Raw genomic sequence first — 20,104 nt, 5'->3', positions numbered from 1 at the left:
CTTTTAGAATCAGGTGAAGTTAACCGTAAAATGTTTCTGTGATCGATTATCTCCACAAATCCATAAACTTGAAATTTTGTTTGCTGCTTATTTGCCAGTCCGCACATCGCGTAAAATAAGTCTTTTACGCACATTTACGTGCGCTGCGAGATAACTGTTCATTATAGAGTAATGGCTATTCTAGATTATTTGTAGGCCTTCTTTTTTTGTGCAAACATAATATATTTGGCCACTAGCAGCTTTCAAAGTTTATAGCCTTTTGGAGATAATCAATCCCAGTAACATTTTACCGTCAACTGCATCTGATCCGATTTTAAAAATATTTTAGGATAGTAATGTTTTATTTTATTTGAAGTAGAGAATATTTCAAAAGGCTTCTCCTATTTAATTATTCTTTTTAGGGAGGCTGCATGGACATGAATGTTATTGATATTGTCAACCAAATCCCTTTATTTTAAGTTGTAAATTTAGAATTTTAATTATTATATTATCAAACAATCTGTACGTTCCTGTTTTTTGTTCTATTGCTAAACTTGAAGTAAAAAAGCTAAATATTATTAATAATATTAACATTTTATGCTGTAATTAAAAAAATTAATTAATATATGTAAGAGTATTGTCATTTAATTTCTTTTGAAGATAAATGGTAAAAACCACTAATAATTAAGACATTCTTTTTTGATTCTCTTATAATACTAACGAGAAAATAGTAAAATTTTTAGTCCTACTTTGCCATTTAAACTCTTTTTTTCTCATTAATATTAATTGTTTATAAGAATAAGAATAACAACATCCATAGCTGCAAAGCTAAACATCTCACACAGAGAGCTAGAGAATAAAACATTTGGAATCGCCATGTCAAGTTTGACAAAAGGTAATTCTAACATGTCTAAATGAACGATTAGAGCTATCCGTTACAAACCCTAATTTTTAAAAAGCTTCGCTTTTACAAAGGGCATCAAATTAATTAGGTATCACACAATGACATTAAACAAGGATGACAACATCCATAAAAGGGAAGCTCAATAATTCATGTTATAAATATAGAACATCAACAAGTTAATTGAATAAAAGATGATTAAGACGGAAAAACTTACATTAAAAACTTGATTATTCAGAGGCTTAGCTTATAACAAAAGATTATGATTATCATAACACATAAAAGAATGCCGATAAAAAACCACAATGGACCTACGGAATAATAGATTATGAATATAGATTTACTACGCTTTCTAAGTTGTTCCAAGTTTAAAATCAAAGGGACTGTTCTAACGATATGTGCTATCCCTTACTGACCCTAGTTACAGAAAAACATTCGCCGTTAAAATAACTGTTTTACAACTTCTAATTAAAAGAAATTTTATGTAATATTGTTCAACCTTAGTAATTGTATTATACACAATTCTAATGAATTAACCTTTCAAAGATCTCTACTATTTTTGTATCGTAATGTAAATTAATATTAAATTAAAGCAAACCTTTTGTGACATTTATTTAAAAGTATTTAATTTCATTAAAAATTTAGAAATAACACCACAAAAAGGTTATCTTATTAGCAAGCGTCTTTTCTAGAAATTTATTTAAAACCATTATAATATTAAAAACTACTCTATAGCCAGCACATGTCCGACGTAATAATTCACCGCAAATAGAAGACGTCCGACACAAAATTGTTTTCCGCTTTTTAGACATTAGAGATTCCGGAGTAGTGGTATATAACGGGTATATTTGTTATATGCAATTATGAAATAAATTATGAATTATAGCGCATTTGTCAAAGTAACCAGGGAGTAAGGGAGGGGACAATGGATTAAATTATAAATTAATATTAAATTTTTAGGAGTTTCAGACTTTGGGGACTGGCTTAAAGGGAATGTGCAAGAATTTAGCAGTTTCTGACTGAGTTTGGGGACTTGCGCATAGAATGGCGCTACTCGTTATGTATGTTTTGAATATTGCAGACGGGGAGAAGGGATAAGGGAAGTGGGGGGAAGGGAAATAAACACTCGTTGTGTTAGTTTGGAATGTAGCAGACGGGGAGAAGGGTGGTGGGTGCAAGGGGCAAGGGAAATAAACAGAATAAAAAGGGGCAGTCATATTCTTGCTAGCAGCTGGCCGGGTCCAATAATCTTTTAAAATAAAAATCACACCAAAAAACCTCAATATATTTCATCAAAAACAAGTTGTGATTCACTTTACATGAGGCTATGGAAATCTATTATTCAATTAACAATCCCTTTATAATTTCCTACAAATTAATAGATTAAACTGGAATTTCATGCCCTTTCTTTGATAACTCTTATATTGAATTAATTGCCCATTGTCCCCTCCCTTACTCCCTGCAAAGTAACACTCTTAAGACAACAAACCAAAAAAATTTGAAATAAAAACATTAAATTAATAATTTATTAAAATTGTAATTAATTATCATAAAATTAATAATTAGATAATATTACATAACTATTAAAAAATCATATTAAAAAATTAAAGCATAAAAATGCAAATAAAACTTCACAAATCACAACCAACACCTAAACTTCCCAAATCGAATTTCATGTAAGTAAAAGGTATAATTTTTGGTATATCACCATTGGTGTGCGCGGTTATTAACCATAGGGCTGGGAAACCATGAGGGGCTAAAAAAAGGGAAATATAATTCTTTCTACTCACCACACAATTTCCGCACCCCACTGTAATTAATCTAAACTTTCTTTTAAAGAGGGCTATCCACGAACTAGAGCAAGTGATTCTAAGCATCTTCCAGCATTGACCCATAGTATTTTTTTAGTGAATATACTAGGTTTATATTTAATATTTGCTTTATCGACTAAAAAGTTAGGTTTCACCATGGTTTTATATGAAAAAAAAACTTTGAAATATAAAGCAATTTTTAAAGCAATATCATCAAATGCTTTGTTGAGTTCAAAAGACAAAAAAATACCCCAGCAGAAAAGCATCAAATATTGTAAATTGCAAAAGTACATTGATTAAACTGTTTACAAGTTACCAACCCTTTTTCTAAATATGCATTTTTAATCACAATAATATACTTTTGTGTCAAAGCTTTTAAACAACAGTTTGAACTCATCAAAACATTCGATGATATTGCACCAAACAATGCTTAACATTTCAAAGTTTTTTTCATATAAAACCATAGTGAAACCTAACTTTTTAGTCAATAAAGCAAATATTAAACATAAACCTAGTATATTTACTAAAAAAATACTATGGGTCAATGCTGGAAGATGCTTAGAATCACTTGCTCTTGTTCGTGGATAGTAAGAAATTATTTTAGGGCTATTTAGGTGTTTGATTTGTTACATAGGATCAATTTTACACAGAATTATCTGAAATCTTGACAAGTTCTTCAGCAATTCCAACCTCTCCCATGGAGTGCCCTGCGTCAGGTACAACCTGAAATATAAGTACGAGAATAACATAATACACATTTCTTTCCATGGCAGTTTCACTTATATTGCATACTAGCCTACAGCTCACATTGTACGCTGGTCTGTAATGCTCTTGAGAATATTAAATATCCGTACTGGAAAGGTAGAAGGCTAATGCAATTATTAAGGTATAAAATCCGATCAGTTAAGAATTTGTAGAGGGCCCGATCTTTCAGGGTTTAGACAAAAGACTTATTTTATGTTTGCTGACCAATGCACCTCTACTCTAAGAATAATATTGTCTGTCGGTCTATCGGTAATGCTCTTAAATAATTTTCCCAGCTTTTATTAAAGATCTTTTTTTGTGTAAAGATTCACTATGCATCATTACTTTATATGTCTGTATGTTGTGCACCCTTTTTGCTTTTATTTGCTTTGCCTTTTTTTTTTTTTTTAATTCAAGAGCTTCTATAGTTATGGATGTTGTCATCCTTATTTACCTGTTAAATGTTAGTAGCGAAGTCAATTAATTTAAACTTTAAAAGTTTTATTCCTTACTTAGTCCGTTATTCTGTCTATAGACTACTAATATTTTGTGTGAAGATTTGTATGACCACTGCACTGATCATCGTTCGTCTGTCTGTCGGTTATGCCGCGTTTTCTTCTTTTTGCTTTTGTGTTTTTACTTTTACAATTAGGATTTTTGCTACTTATGGATATTATCATCCTTGTTGATGATTTTTAAACTCAGGGATCTTCTTGTTTAGAACTTACGAAACACTGATAAAGTTTTTTAGTCAAAGTGGTTACTAAACTTTGGTTAACAGTGTAATTTACAGTCATATGTTACCTCCTTCCCGGAGGAAAAAAATTTTGATATTGAAATTATCCTTCTTACTCTATAATTCACTCTAAAATATTTGTTTTCTCAGCTGCTTTAAAAATTAGATGGCTTAAATTTTTAATCAAGATTATAATAGACATTTGTTATTATAATTGCTTATTGCTTATTTATAATTCAAAATGTCCGTCCGTTCGTCTGTTGGCTAGGATTAGAGGAAAAAGTAATTTTCTCATTTGCTATTCAATGGCTGAAAATTGTGTTAATATTCCCTTTATAGGTTGACAGTATGGACCTCATTTATTGGTCAGTTAATTCATCCAGTAAGAGGGAAAGAAATGGGGTAAAAGGGTTGTATAATGTTAATGATCTATTTCTTGTTAAAAGCCAAACTTTTCTACAGTGGGGGTTGATCTGTCCATCCGTACGTCCCTAACAAATAGTTCTGATAGCCCTATCACCATGACGTTAGTATGTCCAAATAAAATAACTTTTATTTAAGCTATTAAATGACATATTTACTTAAATTTTTGCTGAAATCTAAATGTTCTTTAGTAGAATTGATTAATGTTTCTCTTTTACGGATTTTGTCATCCTTGTTAATGTTATTAATTATCAGAGATAATTACTCTTTTTAAATACTATCGCTCTTTGCCTTACAAATTTTATTCTCTTATTCTTCAATTAAATGTTCATTTTATCATCTCTTCAAATTCAGCTTGTAATAAAATTAGAATGCCTATTATTCATTATGTACTGTACCCCCCCCCCGTCTCTCTCTCTCTTTCTCTTACCCCCCCCCCCCCAACCTGTCTCTCTCTCTCTCTCTCATTCCCCCGTTCGCTCTTGGTCTCCCCCCTTTCTCTTTCTATCTCGCTTGCTCCTTCTCTTTTTCTCTCTCTTCATATATACGTTACACATAATGATTCGACTTTAACATTTTACGTTAGAATATCTGTTTAATATATATTTAATCAGTAATTATTAGTTTTATATTTACACCCAATGTAACAATACACGATTTAACGTTTTGCTCCATTTTTTTATCTTATTTTAAAGATTGAAATCCTAATATTCTTCATTTCAATTTATCGTCCTCAAAGGGTTGAAATGTTTAGTTTAATATCTGACCACATTACGGGAGTGTCGCATGAATCATTTCATTTTAAAACTAAGTTTTCTTAGATTTACTATATTATAAATTTAAGTTTTCTGTTTTATGAATAGAAATCAAATACTTCGATGTTATTTAAATAGCATCATGAATTAAAAAACTGAATTTATGATGCCAAAAGTAGAAATATGGGTCTTAACGTTCTGGTCAATGAGAATTTAATAGGGATTATTGGAGCACTATGAGTTTTATACACCATAAGCTTGGAAGATTCGAGCTCGATTATAGACGTTTATTTCCTATATAGATCTGTCATGGATCTTGATGCAATACCGCAGGCCGTTTTGTACATGTTACAAATTGGAAGATTTCATTAAATAAAAGTAATCGCAAATATACTTAGTAAATGAACCAAAAACGATGAAGCATCTTATAGTGCCTAATAAAAAATGACTTCATACAATAAAAATAACCAATGACATGCTAGTAAAAATTACATACTAGCCTCTTATTGGTAATTTGTATTTTATGACGTCATTTTTTATTAGGCAATTTAAGATGCTTCAAAATCGATCTGTGTGTAAAACACCGCATTGATACTTATTCATTTAGAATGGTAACTTCGTCTGTAATTTATCGGAATTCTTACTGTCGACAAATAAAATTATGTATATGTCGACACAAGGAGTACGGGATATAATTATTTAACAGTTAGGGAGTTGAATCCATTTTTATAGAAGCAGAAATATAATCTATGATTATGGTTTGGACCCTCTAAAACTGTAATCTACCCTTCCACTTTCCCCTCTCTTGGTGAAGATATCTTCAACGCCGATACGATTTTTGAAATATAAGATTCCACTTTTGTCTCTCTTGTTAAAGATATCTTCACCAAGAGAGGCAAAAGTGGAATCTTAAATTTCAAAAATCGTATCGGCGTTGAAGATATCTTCACCAAGAGAGGGGAAAGTGGAATCTTACATTTCAAAAATCGTATCGGCGTTGAAGATATCTTCACCAAGAGAGGGGAAAGTAGAATCTTACATTTCAAAAATCGTATCGGCGTTGAAGATATCTTCACCAAGAGAGGGGAAAGTGGAAAGGTAGATTACAGTTTTAGAGAGTCCAAACCATAATCATAGATTATATTTCTGCTTCTATAAAAATGGATTCAACTCCCTAACTGTTTAATATTTGTCATTTCAATTCTTTGCAATTAAATTGTCATTTATAGAAATAAATAAAGGATGAAACAAACAAAGACGCAGAATAGTAGAGTAGCCTCGTCAATAAAATATCAACTTACAATAAGCTTGCTGTGTGGTATCGCCTGGTTGAGCTCATACGCGGATTTCATAGGACAAACAACGTCGTATCTTCCCTAAATACAAATTATTAGAAGGAAATTAATTATGAGGTTGCGTGAATATCTTTTTTAATGTTTCACATCTTTTCACTTCACATAGGTCCCTGGATGGTTCTTCTAGGATATCTTAACCCTTTTATATCCAGAGCCCTTAGATGCAAGGAGCAAATTGCAAGCAAAGTTTTAGGTAAGCAAAATTCTATGTTCATTGGACTATCATTGAATTCCTGATTCGACTGTCAAATAGATAAAAAAAAGGTAGTCAAAAATTAGTTTTCCTTTTTCTCCAACATTTCAGTAACTCTAAAATATATGTAATTAGTTTATTGTGAACAGATTGTTATAATGCTCTATTTAATTACAAGTTGCAGAAAACTAACCATCTTACTCTTAATTATTTACATTTTTTACTATTAGATTAAGAAAACAGTTTTCCTTAAATGCAATATTCCTGTTCTATAATAAATTACAATAGTTTTAGAAGTACTAGGTGGAAATATGTAAATAAGAATTAATGGTATCTAACCTGTACAATATGAACTGGGATATTCTTAAGAACATCCGCTTTCTTTAAGATGTATCCATCCTCGAAGAATATTCCATTCACAAAGTAGTGACACTCAATCCTAAAAATAAAATTATTAATTTTTAAAAATCATTTAAAAGACGGTCTTTATACTCTTCAAATAAAAAAACAGACTCCCCCCCTTCAAAGACTTATTTTAAAAGAATAAAAAAAGGGTAGGGGTTTTCGTTAGTTTGTTTATCTTATTATTTTGAATTTATTTTTAAAATAAGGGGGGGATGAGGGTTCAAGGTTCGATAGGCACGTTGAAGGAAAGCACCGTTTGCCCTTTTACATTGAAATTCTAGACATAAACTGAACCTTATCCCACTGCAAGCTTTCAAACACCTACAGAGCCTAAAGACTTCGGGGTTCTGACCTAGCAGGCAAGCATGACCAGGTAAAAATATTGGAATACCTGGAGAAGGCCGCAGCAAACTCTAGGTTATCAGCCTTGTCCATGTACTTGGCATCTGGAATCAACTTCGAGGTTGACATCTCCCAGAGGCACCACTCCTTGGCAGCTGCAAGCCTCACATCTCTAAAAAAAATATATGCACTCTAATAAAGTAGATTTTTTATAATCTTTATTCTTTATTTTAAAAAAATGTTTTTTTCAAACTATATACCCTTCCCTTTCTCTCTCTCATTACACAGCCAGTTTGACCGCTTCTCCTTTATTTGTTGTTTGGTTGTGCTAAAGTAAAGATCTAAACAGTAGCTGTGAATTTAAAATTTTAGTTTTTTGATATATTTTAACATTTTGACTATTTTTGTATAATTCTTAATGCTTTTTTTTCATTTATTTATGTTGTTGTTTTCTATTACAGATGCGATTGATAATGAAGATTTTTTTCTTTGAAATATATTTCGTTATGAAGCAGCAGTAGTTACTAATTTATAAATGTTATGGTTGAGATAGATTTATAACTGTTAAAAGTGCTTACGATGAAAATCCTATCCCTTGTGAATACATTACTGTATCCCATAGTAATTTTTCCAGTGATCTTTGAGACAGACTCTAACTTATTGTTATCATACACTACAAATAGTATGTCTCCAGTGCAGAACAGTTTTGAGCAGGAGGCGGGCCCAGGCCATGGGGCGGATTCCGCCTTATCCCGCCTTGCTTCCAGCCCTCCAGGTTCTCAGATTACTTCGGCCCTACCATCTGGCCAGGTACCTACTGTTAGCAGCAATTTAAATGATGAAAAAACTTTTTTTGAGAATGTTAGTTACAAAAAGTCATTCTTTAACTTACACAAAGCTTTGTCAAAGCAAGAAAAGTGCGCGTCTCGCATTTGGTTCTTAAAAAACTGTGTAAGATTTAATGTTTTGCCTCCAACTTCTGTGATAAAAGCCAACCATAATGTTAGATTTTCTAACGTGGCTTCTCAAAACTTTCAAACAAATTTACAAAATGTGAGCTCGATAATTTAAAGATAGGCATTGTCGAGGAAAATAAACATTTGGATTTATGCCAAAAACATCTGCACAGCCTAAAAATTTCTCTGCATGGATTAATTTCGGAACCAAATTTACATTTATTTTTATAAGAAAAAGTTAACAGTGATAAGTTAAAATAAAAAAACTATTTTTCAATGTCCATAAAAATAAGTTGTGTTTTTTGTTGCAGAAAAATAATAAGCCTATTCCTTGCGAGTTTCAGTCAAACAATGACTCAGCAAATAATAATTCTACAGTTAAAAAGTGTCGTAAGTTTGTGAAAAGAACAAAATATAGACGAAAGATAAAACGTCAGAATAAAAGCTTGAACTCTTTGGTTACTAATTACAGTGATATAGAATTAACTAAAGAAATGTCTGACCTTTTAAACCGTGGCTTAAATTTTGCAGTTACACCAAAATCTGTTAACACTACAGATATTCACGCTGGGTTTCAGAAGCTAGGCAGATCTATGAGATGGCGTGAAAATCTTTACAAGGAGGACGACATGGAAAAAACCTTGATAGAACCTTCACAAGGTAAAAAGCCGTGGCATAAGGCTAAGACTAATTTTCCAAAAACCGCTCCTTCTGCAGATTTAAACACATTTTTAAATGGTTCATTGGCTTGTGTCCTAGGTACGGATTTAAATAAAATTCATACAAATTTGCCTGAATCAGAGAGGCGTGCTATGAATGACTTAATTCAACTTCAAAAATCCCGCCAAATCACAATTAAACCGAACGATAAGACAGGTGGCTGCTCCGTTCTTAACACTTCTGATTATATCGATTCTATGGAGATTTTACTTACGGCTAAACACTTAGATGCTGATGGTCAAGAGCATCCGTATTTTTAAGAGCTAGATGCATATCAGGCAGATCAAATCCAGTTTAATGACCATGAAAAGCTTAAATCTGAATTAAATAAAGCTAAAAAGGAGGGATGGATAGACAATGATACAGCTTCATGGCTTGTAACAGAGGAGCCAAAGCCAGGTAGATTGTATGGCTTGATCAAAGATCATGTAGCTCCTGAGAAATGGCCGCCAGGTACCACTGTACCCCCCCTCAGGCCATTAGAGTCAGCAAGTGGTACCACTTTCGAGAATGCAAGCCATTTCGTGGATATTCATTCTAATCATCTGGTTAAATCCTTGCCATCATATTGGGAGGATACACCAGATATGCTAAGGAACTTTGAGCAGGAGAATCTGAAAGGGCCGCAGCCTCCAGGTTCTATTCCTGTCACTCTAGATGTGTCAAGTCTGTATACCAATATTCCCTTAGACGAGGGAATAAATATATTTGGTAAATTTTTAGAAACAAGAAGTGATAAAAGTGTTCCAACTACATTCTTAATTACTCTTTTAACCCTAGTGCTAACATGTAATGTTCTTGTTTTTAATAATAAGTATTATTTACAATGTATTGGGACAGCAATGGGCACGCGTGTTGCTCCCACTTTTGCCTGTTTATTCATGGGTGCCATCGAATGTTTGATGCTAACATCATGGAAAGGCATCAAACCACACCTTTACAAACGATATATTGATGATAATTTTTTCTTTTGGACTGGCACTGAGCAACAACTTTTAAAGTTTATTGAACATTTGAACAATTTTCATCCTTATCTTAAATTTAAAGCTTCTCTTCTTACAATTTCGAGATATCAATTGATAAAAATGGTTATATTAAAACTGATTTATTTGTTAAACCTGGCAAAAAATGTTCTTATTTGCTTACATCTTCTTGTCACCCTAGTCATATAACTGAAAATATTCCTTATTCATTAGCTTTGAGATTAAAACCCATTTGCAGTGATAATTTAGATTTTGTAAAACAATTAGTTACTTTAAAAGAATTACTTTTGACCCGTGGATACAAACAAAATTACATTTTAAAAGCTTTTGAACGTGTTTCTGCAATTAATAGGTCAACTGCCTTGAAAAAAGTTGAGAAGAAAATTGTAAACCGCCCAATTCTTAGTTTACAATATGATCCACGGTTGCCACATATTTCAAATATTTTGTTTAAATTCTGGAAGGTAATGACACAAAATCCTTTATTAAAAAAGATTTTTCCAGATCCACCAATGGTGTGCTGGACAAAACCAAAAAATCTAAGAGAATTTCTCATAAGAGCAAAGTTGCCAAAAAATTTTAGTTCCAAAAAGACCTTCCAGAAATAAGATAGGTTTTAAACATTGTGGTAATGATTGTATGTTATGTAAATTTTCACCTAAATTTGTTAACAACATTGTATCTTCTGTAACAAAAGAAACTATTCCTATTTTATCTAATTTGACTTGTAATTTGGAAAATATTATATATTGTATAACTTGTACTAAAGATAATGGAACTTGTAAATCTCATCCACAATATATTACACAAACAGGACGTAAAGCAGTGGATAGATTCAGAGAACACAGAAATTCAATTGAACCAAATTCTGTAAAAACTGTAGGACAACATTTTTCACAAAATGGCCACAACCCTTGCCATTTACAATTTGTTCCTTTTGAGCAACCCAAAAGTAATAATCCTTGGATAAGATTAGCACGAGAAAAATTTTATATTAGAAAATTTGAACAATGGTTAAATCGTAGAACTTGATTCAAAATGCAGTTGCAATTGTTTTTAAAAAAATGTTTTTTTTCAAACTATATACCCTTCCCTTTTTCTCTCTCATTACACAGCCAGTTTGACCGCTTCTCCTTTATTTGTTGTTTGGTTGTGCTAAAGTAAAGATCTAAACAGTAGCTGTGAATTTAAAATTTTATTTTTTTGATATATTTTAAAATTTTGACTATTTTTGTATATTTCTTAATGCTTTTTTTTTCATTTATTTATGTTGTTGTTTTCTATTACAGATGCGATTGATAATGAAGATTTTTTTCTTTGAAATATATTTCATTATGAAGCAGCAGTAGTTACTAATTTATAAATGTTATGGTTGAGATAGATTTATAACTGTTAAAAGTGTTTATTCTTTTGACATGAAACATTTTAGGGCCTCTAGATAAGCAACCATTCTAATCCATGATCTGAGGGGATTTTAATTATTTAACTATCAACAGAAACAAAGCTTATAAATAAATAAAAATATTTAACAGCTGGAACATCTTGCTCTTGTTTCTAGGTTTTATGCTGAATTTATGATGTTAATAAAAGTGGTCATTGCTGACATAATATTGATACTGAAAAAATATCGTCACTTCGACATTACAATGATACTATAACTACAAACTTATGTTGAAATAATAACGATACAAAATTTTAATATGGATAAGTACATTTTAGAGGCCTTCAACGGCACTTGAAGACTGACAATTTTGAATTGTAAAAAAAGAAAAATAGTACGCCTTATAGCAACAAGGAAAATGCACTGGGTCCACTAATAACCATGGTCCTGCATTTTCTTAATGATAAAATCTCTTAATCAATTAATTTCAACAAAATGTTTAAAATTTCCTCATGTAAAAAATATGGCAAAATTTGAGAAAATTAAGTCTTAATTACTCTCGCCAGTGCTTACATTTTTGAAGATTAAAAAACCCAGCAGAAATAATGACGTTTTATGTCGTAGTTGAAAATTTTTTAATAAAAGGGATTTATTTCAAGAAAGTGTAAAATCCTTCATTTTTTCCACTTTAATTGTTGGACACAAGAGATAATTCAGTTCGAGAAAAACTATTTTACCCAAACTTTATTCCTTTTTTGCAAAAAAATGCAAAATTAAAATTCAAAAGAAGTTGGATGGTTTTCCTTTATAGATTAACTATCCTTTTTACTTAACTTTTATTTGCCAATCTATTATAAAACTTTGAGTAGAGATGAGTATTCGTATCTTTCCTTCTGTTTGTCTGTCAATGTGTCCTTCTGTCTGCCTGGGATATTTAGATGTCAAGTGCAGAAGTTTTGCTGGGTAGTGCGCTGGAGAAGCTGAAATTATCTAATTACCCTCTCCTGCTTGACCTTTATAATTAAAAGTTAATGAATTTCATTACCTCTGCTTTACTCTCACCAGTTAAATTGGGAAACATTGTGTCGACAAACAATTTTATTAGTTTTGTCCAGTAAGTGGCTTTCTTAAAATGTGCTCTTACATATTATCGTTATGTTCATAGACGTCCAAGGGGGGGGGGGGGGGGGTAAAGTGTTGATTACTCCCCCCCCCCTAAACGAATTTTTCATTTACCTTCTAACAAAAAAATGTTTGCGCGCTTCGCGCGCATTTTTAATACTAAATATTTAATAAAATTTAAAATACCCCCCCAAAAAATTTTACCCCGGGGGTAAATTTTTTTTTTTTTTTTTTTTGGGGGGGGGGGTTAAACAAAATTTACCCCTGCCAACAGATTTCAGGTGGTAATTACCCCCCCCCCCAAGCAAATTTTACCCCCGGGGTAAAAATTTTGGGGGGTGGGTAATAAAAATTTGCGGTGCGATTTGCGCGCCATTTTACCCCCCCCCAAAAAAAAGCTTGGACGCCCCTGGTTATGTTATTCGAATTTACTTAACATTCGTTGATATTATGTTCAAATGATCATCATTAAACAATGAGATTTACTGAAATTGCCTTTTGACAACAGTCTTATGTTGATATACTCAAAGCACAAAAGTTTGACAGGATGCGGGGTAGTACAGGAAAACCTAATAAGTTTGCAGATTATCTGTAGTTATAAAAGGGAGCAATTTTGTTCAATTTGCAAAGCTTTGGTTATCTTAATAGTTTGGGTAAACAAGAAAAAATAACTTAAAAATTATCTTAAACATTCAAACTCAAGATTTGAACAGTTTGTTAACATTTCAAATAACCAATAGAGGATTAAGGTATGTATAGTCAGTATGACTATTTTAAAGACAGTACATTTTACTTTAGAATTATTAATAATATTATTATCTGATTCACAAGATTTTATTCCTATAGAGATTATGCAATGCAATCTCAGTAGTTAAATCTTAAAATGTGAGTATGTCATTGTCCATATTAAGCTTTAAGTGATTTTTGGATAAATATACGGAATTTAGGATCTGACTTTTGATATTGTTTAAGACATTTTTATTCTACTCTTGTTAATATTTATTTGCCTAATCATCTGTTTTGTTGTGCTTCCCTTTCATGAATGTTGTCATCCTTGTTTAATATATAAATATTAGTCAATGGAATTAAAAAACTGTAAATGTAAAATTGAAAGTCGCTAGTCAATAATGTCAATACGTTAGTGAACTAATCTTTGTCATCCATATTATAAGCCAGAATTATTTCTTATATTTGAATGTGCAAAGTAAGGGCTGTATAAATTTTATAAATAAATATTACCGAGCGATAAAAGTAATTAGTAAATTATTAAGCTACAAAATTTAAAATTGGGTAACCGTTGCCGATATTATGCAGGGAGGGGGGGGGGGGGACATTGGGCTGTTTATTACACTAGTTGCCCAATGTTTTATAATAAAGTTTTCCCATTCGTTGGCTTCTCAACAGAAGGGGTAATTTTAAGTAACATCATTGGGGATGTACATCAATTTATCACTCATTGTCTTATCCCTTTAGATCCCTGGATATTATGACATTCTTTAAGTGGACACTAAAAACATAAAATAATCATATTATATTTCTTAGTTTCATAAATAACTGCATTGGTTATTATAGCTTGTTATTAGAACAAGAATGAAAACTACGAAAGGTGCAGGGCATAGTTATAAATAACAAAATTAAAGATGAACGACGAAATTGAGTTATATTTGAGATGCTTTTTAGGCACATGTTTCTGGATCAAATCTCATAAAGCACATAAGATAATATATTTACACAATAAAAAAAACCTTTACATCAATGTAATTAAAACTACAGCATGACCCTCGAAAAAGTATTTTTAAGCATCTGCAGACCATATTTCTTTATGAATTATCAAAAAATGTATATGTCCTTGTTCTCTGTAGATTTCCACATAAGTAGATATAAAAATATTTTTTTACATCAATTAGGGTTGGGCCGGATACTTTTTTGGCCGGATACCGGATATCCGGCTGATTTCAAATGCCGGATATCCGGTATCCGGCCGGATATCCGGCCAACGCCGGATATCCGGCAAATATCCGGTTATCCGGCCAAATTATCGGATATCCGGCCGGATAACCGGCTAAATTACCAGATATTAAAGTAACAAAAAAAATTTATTAATAAACTTTTGAGATTTCATATATAAAATTTACATAAAGATAAACATATTCAAAAAATGTTCTTCTAGCTTCAATAATAAGAAAATTATAGCCATATAAAATTTTAAAAAGCAGAGATTTTTGGTGTAAAATATAAAAAAAGTTATAGCCGGATATCCGGCCGGATAGTTTCAATATCCGGTATCCGGCCGGATATTGAAAATGGCCGGATATCCGGCCACACCGGATATCCGGCCCAACCCTAACATCAATTAACAGCTGAGATTTTTAGAGCCAAAGTTTTGAAAAAGTTGCTGAGGAAAAAGTAACTTTTCAAGAAAAATGTTTTTTTAAAGTGAAATGACGTGTTTTCCTCATAATTTCAATACTTTTCATAAAACTTATATAAAGATGTTTCCAAGAAATTTATTTCATGCTGAAAGCATTTTTTTCACTTGCTCTAAAAGGCATTTTTAGATTAGTGTAAATTGCAAAAACACCCTTACAGAAAGAAATCCTATAAAAAATAGTAGCAAATTGAAAGTTTACATAAACAGAAATCAAACACTTTTTTTTTATCAAAATAAGTTAAAAAACCAAAAAGTTACAGCTACAAACTTTTATTAAACATTTAACAATTTAAATGATTTTTATGTGTCTTAGATTAATTCGATGAGTGGGCGTGAATTTATTGGTAAAGGTGGCACTAATCCTTCCGGTAATGAGCATAAATTGGGGAGGGGTTTATTTAAGGTCATATTAATAAGTGGGAGATATTATAAGATTTGAGGGAAAATGGTTATAAGAAAAATGTATTCAGTAAAATTTGAAAAGTAGTTTTTTATATGTAAAAGTAACGTTTTTTAATGCAATAAAAAATGTATCAATTGTAAACTTGCTCTTCTTTCTTATTTGTTTTTTAACTGGTTGATAAAAAGTAATATACTAATAAAAAACTAAGAAATATTTAGCAATATCCAGTTTCTCAAGCACTTTTTCCAAACTTTGGCTTTAAAAATCTTGGCTGTTAATTGATGTAAAAAAGATATTTTGATATCCTTTGTTGTAGAAAATTATAGAGAACAAGTACATATGAATCTTTTAATATTTAATTGAGAAATATAGGCTGCAGATGCTTAAAAATACTTTTTCGAGGGTCATGCTGTAGCTTACCAAGAACATGAACATCCATAATTAACGAAGCACTAAAAGTCATAGATAGACAAACTGACAAATCATAGTGATACTGTTTAATATGTTCATTGTCAAGGAATATGGACAGACAATAGCCATTTCCGAGATATTGCTCGCTACAGGGCAGACATCCTCTACTTCCCCGGCCAGTGAACTAGGCAGTGTTACGAATAGTTGTTTATTGAACAAACCATGAAACATTTACACCTAGATTTGAACACATCAAGCCAGGAAGTATTTGAGGGAAAATACAGCACGGCTAACAACACATTTCATACAAAACATGAATTTTCATTATCATAACAACAAGCTCGTGCGTATATAAACAAAAGAATGCGCTTTGTTTATGTTTGGTGCGCGTCTCTTGGGAGAGATGCCACGTAAACGAACAGCACAAAAAGTCGTCTTCATGTGCGTCACATTAGGAATAAAGGGAACCTGGGGTCTAATCCAGGAAGCAAAGAAGATAAAGTATAGAATAGAATCCAGGTAGAAGATTCTGCCTGGCTAGCCTGAAATAAAATTGGAACTTTTGAAAGCCCTAAATGGCTACAAGGCTTGTAGTAAAATCATATGATTTCAGATATTATCGAGAAATGATATGAAAAATAAATGCCTTTTTTAATAGTATACTAAAAGCCATACAGCCAATCGTCCAGCCATATTTGTCCTATTCACAATGGATTAAAACCTTATAGTATTAGCAAAACTTTAAACAAAAATTCATTTCAACATGAATTTAGTAAAAAAAAAATTACTTTAAAAATATTTGGTTAAGAAATAATGATCACGGCATTTGTATTAGGGTTGCGCATGAATTTGTTTACAAAAAATCCTTAGCAGCTGATTTTTAATTCTTTCAAGGTCTGAGAGTAAAAGATGTTTATATCCAATTATATATTTTTAAGTATTTTAATTTCAATTATTATCATAAATTATTTTATTAATTGTTGAGTTATACGCAAGTTACGTTTACATTTGGTAATCGAGTGATTACGCAAGTTGCGTCATAAAGTACATTGACAGTTGTGAAATGTAAACAATATTAGATAAACATAAATTTAATTTCTATGCAGTAGAGACATAAAGTTAGAGGAAAAATCTAATACTTTTTGATATATTTTCATTAAAAAGATATTATTTCAGTTTTGTCCTAACTTGACATGTGTACCATTCAAGTTTCATATTATGTTTTTATTGCGCAAGCGCAACTTTTCTTCAATATTCCCTAAAATATTTGAGGTTTTCATTTCTATTCCTCCTTATTCTATGCTAGGAAGGCAGACAAACACCACATAGTTACCATAACATTCATGAAAATCAAACAATTTATAACAGAATACATGTATATATGTCTTTGGTAGTATGACCAAGCAAGTTAGATACTAGATGATCTTAAGAAACGGGTATTTTAAAAAAGTAGTAATTTTTCTTAAATAGCAGGAAAGAAAATAATATTTCCCCCTGACTGACGGACGGGCTGACGTGAAGACTAAGTAAACAGTAGAGTAGCTTCGCTACTAAAAAAAACATCATAAGAGTAAAACTTACTTGCTATCAGAGGTGAGCCTGTCATAGTAAGCCTTGATCATGTCTCCCCTCTCCTCTTCGGGGATATGTTCTCTGTAGGGCTCAAACTTGTCAGGGAAGATGTGGGAGGCCCCGTCCTAAATAGACAAAATTAATTGGAAGCTAGAACCGCGTTCATTCGCCTTTTTTTCAGAAAATGCAACCGTAATACAAGAATATTGAAATAATGGGATAATATTAATTAGTTCTGTGTTTTGATATTATTTAAAATAGAATGTTTTTTTTGTTTAAACATTTTAGGGAAGCTTTACACAGGAATTTGGATGGCTATAGACTTTTAAAGCGCAGAGACTAGTAACCACTTTCAGATTAAGGTGCTTGCATGATAATTTGCATATCAAAGTAATAATAATTTATTAATATCTTGATTAATGCCTGAATGAATTTAAATAAATACAAGCTTTAATAATAGATATCTAATTAATCAAAGCTAACAAATTTGAAACTTAGCCAGTTAGGGAGTTGAATCCATTTTTATAGAAGCAGAACTATAATCTATGATTATGGTTTGGACCCTCTAAAACTATAATCTACCCTTCCACTTTCCCCTCTCTTGGTGAAGATATCTTCAATGCTGATACGATTTTTGAAATATAAGATTCCACTTTCAATAGGGGCAAAACTGAAATCATACATTCATGTTTACATATCAGCGTATTCATAAACATTGATTTCCTTATTTATATCGACATAATAGTAATGTATCATTCTACTTTCAATAGAGCCAAAACTGGAATAATACATTCAAGATAACATATCATATCTTTGAATCGACATAGTAGAAATGGTACATATTAGTTGGTTTTTTTATATTTTTATTAGTTTGAAGTTTTTAAGAAAAACCTAAAAATAAAGGTTGCTAACACTTAACAATCAGGCCCATTTCCGGACCTTAATCGTTCAACGCTCCACCCCCCCCCCCCCACATATCATCTCTGCTCTTATTAGAGTTAGATGGCAAAAAAAATTGTGCCTGTTTCCTGTTTAATACTAAATTTCCGACTTTAAGTGAGACAAATTCATTTTTCGCTTACTTCACCCTTTCATTTAACAACTTTATTTTTTAAGGTTAATTAAAATGTTAAATGGATGTAATTACCTTTTTTGAAGCTAGAACAATTTTTTTAAGAAAATGTTTATCTTAAAGTAAATTTTATATTAGAAATCTCAAAACATAAATTTTCTTATTCGTTGGCTTAACAACTTTGGGGACTTTTACTGAATTTTGATTGGTTGGTTAACCACTACTATCTATAATACAAAGTAGAACCATGTCTGTCTGTCTGTCTGTCCATCCGTCTGTTGCTTAAGATCTCGGTAACAACTGAACCGAACAGATACTACTCTTCAGGGTATATACCTATTGGTCCTGTTGTGGTTTTAAGCTATTTTCTTGGGGGGTGGGACAATCCCCCCCCAAAAAAAAATGAAAATTCCTCCCCCCCCAAAAAAAAAATTCTGGTGATGCCCATAAATTATGGTCGCAGCACCAGATTTTTTTTATATCTAGAGGCTAGGGGCGAAGCCGCTAGTACTTAAAAACCTAACCATTCAAAATCCAATAAAAGTCCCCAAAGTTGTTAAGCCAGCCAATAAGAAAACTAGTGGGGACTAGTGTAATAAACAGTCCATTGTCCACCTCTCTTTCTGCTAGTTCCCAAAGTTTTATAATAACGTTTTCATTTTTATTTGCTTAACATCTTTGGGTACTTTTACTGAATTTTAATTGGTTTGTTTATTTAGTATAGTGGCGAAACGTTTCAACCACTGATGGCAAATTACAGTAGGGGTATTTTTGGGAATGTACATCCATTTATCGGCTATTGTCTTATCCCTTTAAATCCCTGGTGGCGATAAACGTGAATTAAAGAACCTAAAGGTTTTGGACCAGCTAAGAAGGTAATTTCAGTCCATTGTTCCCTACCTATCTGGGTACAATAAAAGTTGTCTACAGGGAGGGAAAAATGGACGAAAAATTAAATAAATTCTGTCTATAATAACATGAGAAGACAGAATGAGAAGGACAGTAGCACCCTGTAATCGTTATCAGAAAGTCCTGAATGTCCATTTAAAACATTTTACAAAGTTTTTTATATTAAGAGTTATAACAATATAAATTGATAAGATACATACAAAATGTTATTGATTCTAAGTGACGTTTTCTACAAAAGGGTTGGTAGAAGTCTGTATGTCTAAAAAAATCACTCTTATGGTTTGCAGGTTTCTATAACTATGTCTTTTTAATATGTTCACTCTCAGCAAAATAAGAGAGGGTTTAAATTTCAGTAGTACCCAAAGTTTTATAAACATTTGTTGGATTTATAAATTTGTTTACTTTTATTTAATCTTAATTGGTTGATGAAAACTGGCATTGTCGAAACTAAACAGACAAGATTAATTGTTAATTGCATCTGTTTTCCAGTTTTGTTAGAC

At 31.7% G+C, this 20,104-nt stretch overlaps 1 protein-coding gene across 3 annotated transcripts in view; it reads right to left on the bottom strand.

Moving 5' to 3' along the window:
- Positions 1–2,392: 2,392 nt before the first annotated feature.
- LOC145316593 (putative proline iminopeptidase) overlaps positions 2,393–20,104 on the bottom strand; it is a 39,289-nt gene continuing 21,577 nt past the window's right edge. For all 3 annotated transcript variants that reach the window (XM_080157212.1, XM_080157225.1, XM_080157219.1), the window contains 5 exons: positions 17,633–17,748; positions 7,694–7,816; positions 7,237–7,336; positions 6,651–6,725; positions 2,393–3,414 (listed from right to left, as the gene is read on the bottom strand). In XM_080157212.1, the coding sequence (XP_080013338.1) occupies positions 3,334–3,414; positions 6,651–6,725; positions 7,237–7,336; positions 7,694–7,816; positions 17,633–17,748 (495 nt within the window). In that variant the 3' untranslated portion in view covers positions 2,393–3,333. The remainder of the gene's footprint in view (positions 3,415–6,650; positions 6,726–7,236; positions 7,337–7,693; positions 7,817–17,632; positions 17,749–20,104) is intronic.

Source organism: Acartia tonsa, chromosome 1, assembly GCF_053477335.1.
Source record: "Acartia tonsa isolate MP-2025a chromosome 1, ASM5347733v1, whole genome shotgun sequence".
Taxonomy (NCBI): domain Eukaryota; kingdom Metazoa; phylum Arthropoda; class Copepoda; order Calanoida; family Acartiidae; genus Acartia; species Acartia tonsa.
This window is presented reverse-complemented; position numbering and strand designations above follow the sequence as displayed.